This window comes from Carassius auratus, unplaced genomic scaffold (genome assembly GCF_003368295.1).
Source record: "Carassius auratus strain Wakin unplaced genomic scaffold, ASM336829v1 scaf_tig00215399, whole genome shotgun sequence".
Lineage (NCBI taxonomy): Eukaryota > Metazoa > Chordata > Actinopteri > Cypriniformes > Cyprinidae > Carassius > Carassius auratus.
In genome coordinates, this window is record NW_020528066.1 from 281,911 (window position 1) to 298,515 (window position 16,605).

Genomic DNA, 16,605 nt, shown 5'->3' on the forward strand with positions numbered 1-16,605 from the left:
TGTTAGTATTTTAAAACAGTTATGCTTTTTGATTGTCTGATTATAGAAAGGTAAATCTTGAAATGTTAATGTCCTTACAAACTGGACTGTTCCACATCTAGCCATGTGCTTTCTGATGTGTTAGGATGAATCCATTTGTATATATTTTGGAGCTGATTGGCCAAAAAGTAGTGGTATAAATGTGGAGCTTCAAGTCCTCCTTGTGTTTTTGGTTTCTGTAGTGTAGATAATTTAATTCTTGGGGTCTTATTTTTCCAGTAGAATTTAGTGATGATTGAATCTAGCGATTTAAACCAGGTGAGTTGGGTAGTGCTGGAATCATTGTAAATAAATAGTTTAATTTAGGGAGTATAGTCATTTTTAATTATTGATATTCTGCCCATAATGGATAGTGGTAAATTCATCCAGCGATGAAGGTCATCATTTATTGTTTTAAGTAATGGAGAGAAGTTAAGTCCAAAAAGCTCAGACAGCCTGGGGGAAACATTAATGCCCTAAGTATGTGGTGCACAAAGGAATAGGTGGTGTTTGGATGTCACACCCATGCTGTTGGAGTGTAATGAAAGCACGGCCGATTTACTCCAGTTGATGGAGTATTCAGAGATATTTGAGAATGAATCAATGAGTTTAATTGTTTCTTGTAATGATGATGGGGGGTCTTGCAAATATAGTAATATATCATCAGCGTAAAGACTAATTTTGTGGTGCATGTTTAGTGTTTGAATTCCTTTAATGTAACTGTTTTGTCGGATGGCTGCTGCTAATGGCTCAATGAAAATGGTGAATAATGAAGGGGAGAGTGGGCATCCTTGTCTTGGTTTTTTGAGTTGATGAATAGTGCATTAAATTAAAAAGTCTGCGTGTGTTATTGGACGAAAGTCTACCTTTGATGAAACCGGTTTGATCTGGATGGATTATAGATGGTGTGACTTTTTCTATTCTATGTGCTAGTGCTTTGGCGATGATTTTAATGTCTACATTGATTAGGGAAATCGGACGATAACTTGACGGTGATGTTGGGTCTTTATTTGGTTTAAGAAGGAGTGAAATAGTGGCTGTGTTCATATTATCTGGGAGTTTTGATTTTTGTTTTGATTCACTAATCATACGGATGAAAAGTGGTGATAAAATGGACCAAAATGTTTGTAGATGTTTTTGTAAATGTTTTTAATTTAAAACTTGCATCAGTATCATGGATAAAAATGTTAGTACACAAACCGATGTAGCCTAAAGGTTTAAAGGTATTTGAGCACAAGTAGGCCAAATAGATTTAAACACTATCTATACTTTTTTATATTCCAATAATAATAATAAAAAAAATCATTCAAGATTGAATTTTCACTTTGCTAACCCGCATCGTACAATGGCATGTGTAAGGGGCCCACTGAAATTGAGAGTATACAGGGCCCAGAATTTGGTGCAACGCCCCTGCCAACATTATATAGCACAAAGGCATATCTGATGTTTTTTTTAACACAATGTGTGTGCATGACGGTGATTAAAACCTAATTTACTTCAATAAAGTTTACTATACATGCTATTCTTGTAATGAGCATCAAGGTGTGGAGGCGCTGCAAATTCCACATATGACAGTACGTCATAGATTCGTAGAAAAAAATTACAGCTGGAGGCCATTTATCGCGCACCAAAGTCCTTAATTCATTCTGCAGTTATAGCATCATAGCCATGGCAAAAAGAAAAACAAGGCAGTTTAATTAGTTTTGGTTTTATTAAGAAATTGTGTAGTGATGAACTGATTCACCTGCTGCAAGCACTTAGAGCTCCCGCCCACTGTGACAACGCAAGAAGCTGAAGAAAAGTCATCTCTGGCTGAAGATGGTAAAAGCTCGTCAGAAGGCAGTCATGATCCTAACCCCTCTTGCTCTGAGTCTTCTCTCCCGTTAAACTGGAACAGCCAGCAGTGGAGAGACTAGAAGAGCCGAAATACATGGCTGTTTGTTAAGGATGTAAGCTTGGCGTGCATTGCATGTAGGGATTCAAAAAACCAGTTTCTGTCTGAAAAGGTACCTGGTACGCACTTGTCAGAGGAGTGGATTAATGGGGAGGAAACAAGCAGCGCTGCTCAGAACAAGTTGCGAAAAAATATATATAAACACAGGGACAGCATTGCACACAAGAGGGCCATTGATTTAGCAAAAGGTGATTGTGCCAAATAAAGTAATTGAGGTGGATTCTAAATTAATGGAGGAGACTGCAACGTCATTCAGGTCTGCCTATATGGTGGCTAGGGAAAGGCTGTCTTCTTGACCTATCAATTTGTGTTGATAAAGTATAACAGTGCATATACAGTTGTAGCTGTTATATATCTTTGTAAGTCATTGTAAGTCCTTTTCTGAGACACTCGTGTCGATAATGTATAATAGTGAATACACTTGTAGCTGTTGTAAGTCCTTATTTGAGGCACGCACAACCTCACCTCCCCAAAACAAAAAGTGGGCTCCCCCAAAGGACACGGTATAGTTTGAACACTGCACACATGAATATTTTTTTAGCATATATAAATTATTTAAAGCTCTGTATGTTTATGTAAATCTCCTGTTGCATATTTAAACAGCAGGCATGAGTCAGTTTACACATTCATCTGATCACTAGAGGGAGTGAAGAATCACTTCAGTTCAGTCAAACTGTGCTGAGAAACAAACCATGATCTCTTCATCTTTAGTGCTGCTTCTGGCCGTCATATCCTGTAAGTTAGTCTGATATATCATTTTGTTGATCAAAAGATCATGATCTCTTATTAACAGGTATTATTTGATTTGATACAGGTATTGATTCATATGAACTCACTCAGCCTGAGTCTCTGACTGTCCGTCCTGATGCCACTCTCACTATCAACTGTAAAGTCTCATATTCAGTTACAAGCTCTGGTACAGGCTGGATTCGTCAACCTGCAGGAAAAGCTCTGGAGTGGATTGGAGTCATCTATTCTGGTGGAAGCTTATATTACAAGGATTCTCTGAAAAGCAAGTTCAGTATCACCAGAGACACTTCCAGTAACACAATAACACTGCAAGGAAAGAATATGCAAGCTGAAGACACAGCTGTGTATTATTGTGCCAAAGAAACACAGTGACAGACTCCAACAGACTCCCTGTACAAAAACACCATCATCATATCACAAATTAAGTGTTTATTTATTTATTTATTTATTTTTATTTTATATAATTTTCCTTAGTATGACTTTTACAGGTGCATAGCAGTTGTCTGAAGTTCATCAAAAATTCTAGACATTAATTCAGCTGGTCAAAAAACAAAAACAAACCTCAAGGCAAGCCTAATAAATATGTAAACTTATACCTGGCCTTTAAATATGATTATTTATTATATCTCGGACTTCCTCCAACAATGCTAAATTTTTATAGAAATGAGAAACATTAGCAGATTATCATACTTTAACTGGTATAATGGTTTTCTATGCTACGTAACTTATCACATCTTTGGCTTGTCCAGTGACTGTTGCCAAAACTAACGTTATGACCCACTGGTGCCGAAAGTTTCTTCATTCATTTAAGATTTGTAACTTACCTTACCAACTGCAGCCATTTCCTCTTCTCTTTCTCATCACAGGGAAAGCGGTAAAAATGAGAGTTGAATGTGACTTGTTTGTTTTTTTTACTCTGATCTATTCAAACAACACAGGACACAGCACTGCGGCATGGTAGAGTAAATAAAAAAGCAAGCAAAAGCGGTAGAAAGAGGTCCTGGATTTTGGACCCGGAAATGGAGAGGTTACGTCACGACTTAACAATCAGGGCCCGGTTCCCCAAAACGTTCTTATCACCAAGTAGTTCTTAACCTATTCCTTAACCTCTCTCTTAACCTTATGGCACGATTCCCGACACGTTCGTACGCTAAATATATCTTCTGTAAGTCATACTTTCGTAAGGTTGGTCTGGACCATTCGTAAGCTCTCTCTTAGCATTGTTTGAGCTCAAGATGGTACTGTACAGCAGTCTTTAGAAATCAGCGCAGCGAAGTACAAGTCAAACTATGGTATGTTGACAATGTTTTGGCTCAATAATGATTTTATGTTATTTTTTAAGACTCATAATAAATTATGTTCTCAATGGATACAGGCCTATTTATGAAGTTGACTTTATATGGTGGTAATTAGCCTAGGCTTTTGCGTAATGTAATTAAAGCGAATTGACAATCAATTTTTTGATAATTAAAATCTGCCAAACAATTTGGCTCTAAATGGCTAAGATCTATGAATGGATAATCATGGTTGTGTCCAGTAAGCGACCATAGCAGCGATCCAACGTGTCCTTGTATTGAATCAAAGACGGAGCCGGACGCGGAGCCATTCAGTTCATGTCAAATTGAGATCATTTCTACCCAGCCAATCACGGCCGTTGAGCAGCATTAAGCGTCATTGCGACAGCTGCTCTCCTCGCCAAGCCACACATCGTGGCCAATAGACCGTGCAAACTCCAGCTCGCCTCGTTCGATACAACGATCGTGCCGCCCGAGACCGAGCTCTCGTTGAGTGCTGGATTGCAGCAGAAAGAATCCAAATAGCCTGGGCTGAACAGTTCTCACCGCGGCTCAGCCTTTCACCACGGCGTTCCGGCCGAGTGGCAGTTTGAGGCCGCTTCCTCTAGGGGCGCAGACCGCGCGACGTTAACCAATACATTTCCAGGCGAAGACGCTAAAAACAGGTTCTTCTTTTTCTTCATTGGATTTTTACGGCAGTTGGCATCCAAAGCGTTGCATCTAAAAGCAGGTTCGCGGCTTAAGTTTGTTAAACGACGTCATGATGCAGTTTCCGTCTTCTTCTACTAGTGTTTTATGGCGATTTTGGCAAACCAGCGTAAAGGTGCTTTACCGCCACCCGCTGATCTGGAGTGTGGATTGCGCATAGATTTGGACTACAAGTACAAACGTTCCTTCGGATGATTATGCCACTTTTAACCACGAAGCCAAGGCATTACATTCGCCTTACTGCGCACGTTTAAACCTCACCGAAATGATACAGACATAAGTTCGATGATTAAAAAAAAAAACCTTGTAAGTCTCTGGATAAAAGCGTTTGCTAAATGCTTAATTTAATTTTACATTTTAATTTCTGTGCAAGTCTTCTGGTAGGACCAAATCATTTAGGGACCTATTTCACCATTCACTGGCGTGATCACTCAAAATTAATCTAAAACGCATCTGCCCTCGTGTTTTGATGCTGGATAGCAAGCCTGAGTAAAATTACTGTCGCCTTTTAAGGACCGTAATACGAAAAAACTGGCAAGTAAATATCTTTAGAAACCACTTGGAAGGGAATAGCACATAACTGCTGTTAACCCATTTGCTGCAAGCATCGCCAACGGCCCCAGTCTATTATCGTTCCACTTTCACAGCACGTTAAACATCACACTCTTATTTGATCTGGATAGTCTAAAGACTTGGCTTTTATATTTCACCAATATTTCGATAAAACATAATTTCAGTGATAATTTTCCATCATGTCAGGAAAACTATTCCCATTCCTGAATGGTAAACGTCGAAGTGTTAGCTCATGGACAAATGTTGATCATGGATCTAGTCAGAAAGAATCATGAACAGAAACATCTTTATTTTGGGTATGTAATTTCTGTCTTCTGTCCAAAAATGGGGGGTGACTGGTAAGGGGTTAACGTTACTGCTATAATCATGTCTTTCGGTACAACGTCTTACAAGACTAAATATGCTTCATCGTTTCCAAAAGCCTCTGTTTCCACAGTACATACTACAACGTGAAAACAGCGTTCCAAACGTATCCGCTCGGGAGACCGTCTAAGAGCCCGGAGGCAAAATGAGAGGAAAGATGCTTTTCCAACAGGAACATAATAAGGTGGACAAGGCTTGAGGAATTGTCAAATCAGGCAACCAAATGCTAAGCTGGTTACACAGTAGGCTACCCATTCATTTTTAGCTTGCCCCATCAAATGTCACTAACCCTTTTTTCTCTTCCCACAGCCAACATCTACAGCAGGCGAAGCAAGTAGCCTTTCCTGTACCTCCTCACTGCAGCAGCAGTGTCTGCTCCCGCAGGAGCCTTTCCCGTTTCTCCCCACTGCCGCAGCAGTGTCTGCTCCCACAGGAGCCTTTCCCGTATCTCCCCACTGCTGCAGCAGTGTCTGCTCCCACGTCTGCTCCCACAGGAGCCTTTCCCGTACCTCCTCACTGCCGCAGCAGTGTCTGCTCCCGCAGGAGCCTTTCCCGTTCTCCCCACTGCTGCAGCAGTGTCTGCTCCCGCAGGAGCCTTTCCTATAGCTCCTCACTGCCGCGCAGTGTCTGCTCCCGCAGGAGCCTTTCCTGTACCTCCTCACTGCCGCAGCAGTGTCTGCTCCCGCAGTAGCCTTTCTCGTATCTCCCCACTGCCGCAGCAGTGTCTGCTCCCGCAGGAGCCTTTCTTATACCTCCTCACTGCCACGCAGTGTCTGCTCCCGCAGGAGCCTTTCATGTACCTCCTCACTGCCGTAGCAGCGTCTGCTCCCACTGGAGCCTTTCCTATACCTAAATATTCAATTCAATTCAATTCAAGTTTATTTGTATAGCGCTTTTTACAAAATAAATCGTTACAAAGCAACTTTACAGAAAATTATGTTTCTACAATATTTAGTAGTAGCTAGTAGTTTGTGCAGCTAGACGATGAACTATCAATATTATTAATTAAGTTATTATATGATTCAGTGACACATTTAGCAATAATTGTTAGTTCTGTTTGTTGATTCAAGGTAGCATCATCTGGGGTCCTCTGAGGGTCAGCATCATCTCTTCTCAGGTGTTCTGGATCCAGACTGGAGCTTGTTTAAATCCTAGTTACCACGGGATGTAAATCCCGTGGCGAAACATAGAAACAAAATACAGACATCATTAGCATAGCTGCTGATCCAACAAAGTAAAATTAGTTTAACCCAAGTTAATGAATAAAAATGCACCTTTGAACAGATGCAACTACACTCACAGTTAAAAAGATACATTATTCGAATGCTTGGCGAAAGAGATGTGTTTTTAATCTAGATTTAAACAGAGAGAGTGTGTCAGAACCCCGAACATTATCAGGAAGGCTATTCCAGAGTTTGGGAGCCAAATGTGAGAAAGCTCTACCTCCTTTAGTGGATTTTGCTATCCTAGGAACGACCAAAAGTCCAGCGTTTTGTGACCTTAGGGTGCGTGATGGGTTGTAACGTGGTAGAAGGCTAGTTAGGTACGCTGGAGCTAAACCATTTAGGGCCTTATAGGTAAGTAATGATAATTTGTAACTGATACGGAACTTAATAGGTAGCCAGTGCAGAGACTGTAAAATTGGGGTAATATGATCATATTTTCTTGACCTGGTAAGGACTCTAGCTGCTGCATCTTGGACGACCTGTAGCTTGTTTAATGACGAAGCAGGACAACCACCTAGAAGTGCATTACAATAGTCCAATCTAGAGGTCATGAATGCATGAACTAGCTTTTCTGCATCAGAAACAGATAACATGTTTCGTAGCTTGGCAATGTTTCTAAGATGGAAGAATGCAGTTTTTGAAACATTGGAAATATGATTTTCAAAAGACAAATTGCTGTCTAATATAACACCCAGATTTCTGACTGTAGAGGAAGTAACAGTACATCCGTCTAGTTGCAGATTGTAATCTACAAGATTCTGTGTAGTGTTTTTTGGTCCAATAATTAGTATCTCTGTCTTATCCGAATTTAATTGGAGAAAATTGTGTGTCATCCAATCTTTTACATTTTTAACACACTCTGTTAGCTTAGATAATTGGGAAGTTTCATCTGGTCTCGTTGAGATATATAGCTGAGTATCATCAGCATAACAGTGGAAGCTAATTCCGTATTTTCTAATAATATTACCAAGGGGCAACATATATATTGAAAATAGAAGGGGACCTAGGACGGATCCTTGTGGCACTCCATATTTTACTGATGATAAATGAGATGACTCCCCATTTAAGTAAACAAAATGGTAGCGATCGGACAGGTAGGATCTAAACCATCTTAGAGCCTGCCCTTGAATACCTGTATAGTTTTGTAATCGATCTATGAGTATGTCATGATCTATGGTGTCGAACGCAGCACTAAGATCAAGTAAGACTAGAAATGAGATGCAGCCTTGGTCTGACGCAAGGAGCAGGTCATTTGTAATTTTAACAAGTGCAGTTTCTGTGCTATGGTGGGGCCTGAAACCTGACTGAAATTCTTCATACAGATCATTTTTATGCAGGAAGGTGCTCAATTGAGCAGACACAACTTTCTCTAAAATTTTAGACATAAATGGAAGATTTGAAATAGGCCTATAATTTGCCAGTACACTAGGATCTAGTTTTGGTTTCTTAATAAGAGGCTTGATAACCGCCAGCTTGAACGGTTTTGGGACGTGTCCTAAAGTTAACGACGAGTTTATGATATTGAGAAGCGGTTCTTCGGCTACAGGTAACAGCTCTTTCAGTAATTTAGAGGGTACAGGATCTAATAAACATGTTGTTGGTTTAGATACAGTGATAAGTTTATTTAGCTCTTCCTGTCCTATGGTTGTAAAGCACTGCAGTTTATCTTTGGGTGCGATGGATGAAACTGAAGTGTTAGACGCTGTAGAATCTACATTCGCTATTGTATTTCTAATGTTATCTATTTTATCAGTGAAGAAATTCATAAAGTCATTACTATTTAACGTTGGTGGAATATTTGAATCAGGTGGCGTCTGGTAATTTGTTAACTTAGCCACTGTGCTAAATAAAAACCTTGGATTGTTTTGGTTATTTTCAATGAGTTTGTGTATATTGTGACATGCGTCCCGAGCGCTCGTCAGCGTCGCCCTGGCAACACACGGGAATCACCGGCACGAGCTCATCACGGGCTGAGCGGCCGCACCTGCAGCTCATCAAGCGGAGCCTTCTTAAACAGAGGAGGAAGACAGAGTGGTGAGGAATGTCTCCCAACAAGGATGCTAACCCTTTCCTCCTCTGTTACAGAGAGCAGCGTGTGACCGTCAGCCCCACCAAGGAGAGCACAGCACGGGATCCACCACTCAGGACACAGCGAGCACGAGGGACTTGAAGCGCCACAGGAGAGCACCGCCTTCACCCAGAGCACTTACCTTAAATAAATCCACCCTTCGGGGACTTTCTCTGTCAAACGGTTGTCGTGTAGTTCCTCACCCCGCCACAATATGCTCTGCCCAGTTTTTAGAGCCTGTCTATAGCTGGACATACTGTTTTTCCATGCAATTCTAAAAACTTCTAAGTTAGTTTTTCTCCATTTGCGTTCAAGACTACGAGTTAATTTCTTGAGAGAGTGAGTATTACTGTTATACCATGGTACAGTACGTTTTTCTCTAACTTTTTTCAATTTGATTGGGGCAACAGCTTCTAATGTATTAGAGAAAATAGTGCCCATGTTGTCAATAATTTCGTCTAATTCGTGTGTATTTTTGGGTATAATTAGCAGTTGAGATAGATCAGGCAGGTTATTTGCGAATCTTTCTTTGGTGGCTGGAACAATAGTTCTGCCCAGACGGTAACGCTGCAACATATAGTTAATATCAGTTATACGCAGCATGCACGATACAAGGAAATGGTCTGTAATATCATCACTTTGAGGTACGATATCTATAGCAGTAAGATCGAGTCCATGCGATATAATTAAATCTAGTGTATGATTAAAACGATGAGTGGGCCCGGTGACATTTTGCTTGACTCCAAAGGAGTTTATTAGGTCAGTAAACGCAAGTCCTAATGTATCATTTGCATTATCAACGTGAATATTAAAATCTCCCATGATTAGCGCCTTATCAACTGTAACTAGAAGGTCTGAGAGGAAATCTGCAAATTCTTTTAGGAATTCTGTATACGGCCCTGGTGGTCTATACACAGTAGCCAGAGCAAGAGATACATTAGATTTCTTTTGCATGTCTGACAGAGTAACATTTAGCAGAAGTATTTCAAAAGAGTTAAACCTGTATCCTGTTTTTTGGGTAACATTGAGAATATCACTATATATTGTTGCAACACCCCCGCCACGACCAGTCTGACGGGGCTCATGCTTATACCTAAATATATATATATATAAAAAAAAAAAACCCACACATCACCTCCGCTTAAAGGCATGCCATGCATCCGTGGTTGCGTTGATAGCATCATGTATCGACAATAGCCAAGACGATATTAGGCCCATTCTCCAACCAACGTTTTTTATAATAATCATTAGGCGGCCTATCATAATTCGGCTATCAAAACCGCTCCGTTATCCCATCTCAGCACTGCATTTCACGCTCGCCCCCAAAGGATGATGTGAGCCTGTAGGTGGCAAAGAAGTCTCCATCCACAAATAGACATACATTGTTTGCAGATATAAGGTATTCCATCGTACTTTAACAGGTAATCCGATATGTGCCATTTTTTAAAGGAGCTCTCACTTATGGAGTTTAATGCCACAGTTACATTAGAACACATCTCATTCTGGTTTCAGGGGTGGCGCGTCGGTCCCATCATGAGGCATGTGGTCCGGAGCGCGTACGACCAAGGCATCATTTCAACCGAACTCACTCCAAATATATGCACTTACCGGTTTTTGAATACCTTATATTCAAGGCATTAGTTTACATCCATATTAGGATTAAATCATTGGACTTTAAATGGAATCTTCTATCGTATATATAAAAAAAAAAAAATTAAAAAAAATTCACAGGACAAGCGAGATGACAGTAGTGCCGACTACATGAACTAGCAGTATTTAAATATAGTATTTTATACTTAATGCCAGTTATCAGTACGTCCAAAAGTATATTTTTCGATTATTGGTGATTCCATAGGCTCTTTTTCGTGCACCAAATAGTAAGCTCAGACAAGTATAAAGAATCTTTCACTTACTCCACCCATGCACGATTACATCGTTGATATGTACCATCGATCTCACGTGCTGACAATGACCACATCGCCGATACATGGCACCTATTTGGGGTACACTGGCACAGGAAATCCAATTTATATTTCTCATTATCGGAAGCAGCTCATTGGATTTGCTAAACAATTATTCAAGTAAGCCTCACAGCGTCTACCCCCCCCCCCCAAAAAAAAAATGTTCAGTCAGCAACACTTACCTATCGAACACCAACGAGTACATCGCAGCTAAAACAAATTTTCCCTCCGATGGCAAGATGTACCCATCCAATACCGCAAGTTACGCTTTTGCCGAACACTAACGGGTGCTTCGCAGATAAAACAATCTTAATTTTCCCTCCGATGGCTGGAGAGACTACCCATCTGGTGTCGCAAATTTAATAAAAAAAAAAAATTAAAAAAAATAAATAAAATAAAAAATAAATATATAAATAAAAAATAAATAAATAAAAAGACACCGGATGCCGGCCATAGCCTCCCGGACAGATAACCTTACCTTTTTCATTCCTATGGCCGGCAAGGCTTCTTTCTTCGATGCCAAGAGCTCGAGCTCCCATCGGATGCTGACGAGAGCTCCCGGCCAGACAACCTCACCTTTTCCATTCTGCGGCCAATAAGGCTTAACCGTTCGTTGCCAGGAGCTCACACTCCCTTCGGACGTAGGTGAAAGCCCCCGGCTACCTGCTTTGCCATTCTGTCTTACATACGGAAAGGTTTACCCATCCAATGCATTGAGTCAGGGCTCCCATTGAATGTAGGTGAGAGCTTCCCGGCTAGACAACCTTACCTTTTCCGTCCTTTGGCCAGCGAGGCTTAACCGTTCGATCCGGGAGCTAAGCTCCTGTCGGACGAAGGTAAGAGCCTCCCGGCTGGACAACCTTTTCCGTCCTTCAGCCAGAGAGGTTTACCCATTCGATTCCTGGAGCTAAGCTCCTATCGGACGTCGGTCCGAGCCTCCCGGCTAGACAACCTGACCTTTTCCATCCTTGGCTAGCGAGGCTCACCCGTTCGATGCGAGTGCTCCCATCGGACGCTGGCGAGAGCCTCCTGGCCAGCCAACCACGACCTTACTACGTGGTTTAGGTTACAAACCTACAAGCAAGCTGTTCGATGCCGCAAGTACCAAACACACAACATGTCTCTTGCCGGGAGTAGCAAACTCCCATAAAACGCTGACGACAGCCTAACGACCACACAAACTTACCTTTTCCATCCTACGGCCTGCAAGGCTCACCCAGTTTTTGGGGAACAGGAAGTCCCCGCTGGACACTGGCAAGAGCCTCCTGGCCACCTATGGTTACCTTTTCTGTCCCACATCCGGAGAGGCTTACCCGTTCGATGCGTGTGCTCCCTTCGGACGCCGGCGAGAGCCTCCCGGTTAGACAACCTTACCTTTTCCTTTTCTATGGTCGGCGAGGCTTACCCGTTCGATGTGTGTGCTCCCTTCGGACGCTGGCGAGAGACTCCTGGACAGACTTGCTTTACGTTTCCACTCTACGGTCGGCGAGGCTTACCCATTCGATGTGTGTGCTCCCTTCGGACATCGGTAACAGTCTCTTGGCCACGCAACTTACCTTTCCATTTGACGGTAGGCGAGGCTTAACCGTCCGGCGCTACGAGTCTCGTCCTCTCGCCAAATCCTGCAAAATATAAAAAATAAAAAATAAAAAAAATATAAAAAACTCTCAGCTACCCTCAGCTACTCTCACATCTTTTAACCCCGCCTGGAGAGGCTTACTCGTTCGATGTTCTGAGTTCGAGGCCCCATCGGATGCCGCGAGAGTCCTCCCAGTCGGGTTTTCCTTTCCAACTCTCCCTGTCCGCCGAGGCTTACTCGTCTGATGCGTGTGCTCCCTTCAGACGTCTGGCGAGAGTTCAACCGGACGGGCCTATGCTTGAGTCGTGAGTCTCATCCATCCAATGCCATGAGTCGGGATCTCCCTTCGGATGTCGCCAGAGTCCTCCTTGTCGGCCAGCCCAAAGCTTTTTATCTGCCAAACCGAGAGGACCCAGACGTCCGTCATCCTGAGTCTCAATCTCCTGTCGGAGGCTTCATGGGCCCTCTCGGTCAGCGTTAGGCTCTTCACCCACTGAATAGCAGGGGCTATCAGCCAGTAGGGCCCGTACGCTGACACCGTGACCTATTCCGGTTGAGGCAACTCGGGTCCTCCCGGTCGGGCACCACAACCACGCTGCTCCTCCTCATCGGCCGGTAGGGCTCACCGTTCCAACGCCAAAAAGCTCCAGTTGAGCATCGGCTCGAGCCTTACTGACCGGGCGCCAACAACCACGTAGTTCACTAGCTGCAGCCGGTAGGGCCTACTCTCCCAACGCCCAAGTCGCTCCCTCCGGAGTACGTAGGCCCTTCCAGCCTGCCTATGAGATGACTTCTCAGAAACCAAATCCTCTTGTACATTTGCCTTTTTGGGGGGTACTCTAGGTTCGGGCCATTCCCGAGCTCGGAGCCCTTCCCCAGACAGCACGCCAAATACGCATACCATACCTCAGCTAATTATATGTAAGCGTGAACTAGTGAAATGTAATTTACTAATAAGATTTGGGAGGAGCGCGTCAGATACTTAGCCTAATCAACACAGGTGGACCATAATCAAGTAATCAGTCCCATAGTATAAATATCGCTTACTTACCTCTATCCATTGACGGTTTATCAGCATCCCTCCTCCACCCCATCTCCTCACTTCAAGTTCACTCTATAAATAGATGAACGCCAAATACGCATACCATACCTCAGCTAATTATATGTAAGCATGAACTAATGAATAAATACACACTTTTCATCCAGCTGAAAATGCTTTACAATATTGAATAATCATAGTTGTGTAACATTTCTGAGCATTAAAATATGTTCTCATAAATGTCCGATGTTCACATCTTATTAATTTCTGTTAAAATTTCTGTTTTTTATACACATATGCAAAGAAGAATTGAGGCTGGAGGAGGAGTTCATGCAAACCTGGGATGTTTATCTCTCATAAACTATTTCTGTTCACTGATTGTATGTGGCTTTTGTTAAAGAACATCATTAGCAATGGCAACAATAATTAATTCAGTCCTGATATTACTGTTTTTAAATGGTTGGTTATTTTCTGAATAATAATATAAAAAATTATATATTACTATATAAATAATATTTGCAAGTACATAGTTTAACCTTTTTTAAACCTTTAACCTTTTTTTTTTTTTTACAGCTATTCATTGCCAGATCTTCACTCAGTCTGAAGCTGTGGTAAAAAGACCAAGTGAATCTTTTCGTCTGGTCTGTACTGCCTCTGGATTTACATTCAGCAGCTCCTGGCCATCTGTAGTGAGACAGGCACCTGGTAAAGGACTGGAATGGGTTTCAACTATCGACACGTCCAGTTCGAAGTACTACTCCCAGTCAGTTCAGGGCAGGTTCGCAGTGTCCAGAGATGATTCCAGCAGTCAACTGTATCTACAGATGAACAGCCTCAAGACTGAAGACACTGCTGTGTATTACTGCGCTAGAGATTCACAGTGAATGAGTTCAGTGTCAAAGCAATACAAAAACCACCTTCACTGTTGACTTCACTGATGCTCCAGATGTACTGTTCCTTTTCCAAGAGGTGGCGCTCTTGTCAAGCAGTTTTTGTTGATGTCACAAATGTCACTGACTGCTTACATTTACTTGTTTTCTTGACCGAGAAAAAGACAGTCTGATTTTGAAATTCTGATGAAACATGAAATTCTGAAGAAACATGAAAGAGGGGAAGATGTGGCCTAGTGGTTAGAGAGTTTGACTCCTAACCCTAAGGATGTGGGTTTGAGTCTTGGGCCGGCAATACCACGACTGAGGTTCCCTTGAGCAAGGCACTGAGCCCCCAACTGCTTGCTGGGTGCTGCAGCATAAATTAAACACTATACAGGCTTATAAGGGAGTGACAATAAGTGCACAAATCATTTCAGTTAACATTTTTTTTTTTTTTTAATGTAGAACTGTATGCCAGTTCTCCACTTGCTCTTTGTACAAAAGAGGAGTATCTGTATCAATAGGACAAATAAAGCTGTGTGAACTTCAGACCATGATCTTCTCTTCAGTTCTACTTCTGCTGGCAGCAGCTGCATCATGTGAGCTTCACTCCTTTTTTATTTAAACTCTAAACTAAAACAATGAAATAAGCTTCATAACTGTTAGCAGAAGTTTTGTGACACAATTAATAATAACAACACACTCTCTCATTGTTATTTTCAGGTGGTGTTTTCTGTGTTGAGCTCACTCAACCTTCATCTATGGTTGTGAAACCTCAAGAATCATTCTCCATCTCCTGCAGGATTTCAGTATTAGGTCATTGCATTAATTGGATCCGTCAACCCACTGGAAAAGCACTGGAATGGCTTGGATATATTTTTATTGATGGTGGCACTTACATTAAAGACAAAAAAAAAAAAAAAAACAAGATCAGTTTCACCCAGGACACTTTGCTGAAATAGGCTAAAGTAAAAGCGCCTGCATGGTTGTCCATCAGATGCCTATCAAAGTTGAATTCGTTACTATAGCAACAGTAAAAACTGTCAAGTCGTTATAACGAGAAAACGAGTTCGTTATGTCGAGGTAACGAGAAAATCAAGTCGTTAAAACGAGAAAACGAGTTCGTTATGTCGAGATAACGAGAAAATCAAGTCGTTATAATGAGAAAACGAGTTCATTATGTCGAGATAACGAGAAAATTAAGTTGTTATAGCGGGAAAACAAAAATTATAATGCACTGCCGCTTAGAACTTCTGTAAATATCAGATGTTTACGTCAATGCAAATCTCAACCCTTAACAGGAGGACACAGACAGAATAAAAGCTCTTTGTGTTTTAAAGCAGCACAGTGAAAATACAAGCAGCATCATGTACTTTACTTCAGCACTGCTAGTTTTAGCAACTGCACCCTGTGAGTATACTACTGTGTGTGTGTGTGTGTGTGTGTGTGTATATTTATATATATATATATATATATATATATATATATATATATGTTTGTGTATGTATGTATGTATGTGTATGTATATATATATATATATATATATATATATATATATATATATATATATATATCAAATGTGGAGTTTAGTTTGTATTATAGAAAATTAATATTTGTTGTTCGTAGGTCTTTTCTGCATTGAGCTGGATCAGCCTCCTGTAAAGGTTGTAAAACCAGGAGAAACATTTACCATCTCCTGTAAGATCACTGGATATTCAGCCTCAGGAGGGGGCTACTACACAAACTGGATCAGACATTCAAGTGGAAAACCCATGGAGTGGATTGGATATTTCTATACTTCCAGTAGCAATGGTGTCACAGATTCTCTGAAAAATAAGCTCAGTTTCTCTTCTGAATCTTCCAGCAACGCAGTTATATTAACAGGAAGGAATTTCAACACTGAGGACACAGCTGTGTATTATTGTGCTCGCGATGCACTGTGCCAAAAACTGCCACAGGACCTGAACAAAAACTAAACGAAACATTTTTTCAATAAAAGTTCCTTTTCATATTATAAAGTAGTACATATTTTCACACAATAACCACAGTATTGTAAAATCAAAGCAAATAAATAAATTAACATATCGAACACTGAATTAGTCAGGTGATGTTTTAGCCTTTTAAATACTCCTTTGTCAAATTCATCCAATAAATGGCATGTTATAACCTTGAATGCTCAACTGACCCATTGTAAGAATA

General features: G+C 41.3%; 1 long non-coding RNA gene and 1 gene segment (V, D, J or C); both read left to right on the forward strand.

Annotated features, from left to right (window-relative positions):
- Nucleotides 1–2,567: 2,567 nt before the first annotated feature.
- On the forward strand, nt 2,568–3,094 carry LOC113094490 (Ig heavy chain V region 5A-like). The segment is given in 2 exon segments: nt 2,568–2,707; nt 2,787–3,094. Coding segments are annotated over 2 exon segments (351 nt in total).
- An 11,637-nt stretch (nt 3,095–14,731) lies between these two features.
- Nucleotides 14,732–15,179, forward strand: LOC113094492 (uncharacterized). Its single transcript, XR_003288108.1, has 2 exons — nt 14,732–15,005; nt 15,130–15,179. It is a non-coding gene; the product is annotated as an uncharacterized LOC113094492 (long non-coding RNA).
- The last annotated feature ends 1,426 nt before the right edge of the window (nt 15,180–16,605 follow it).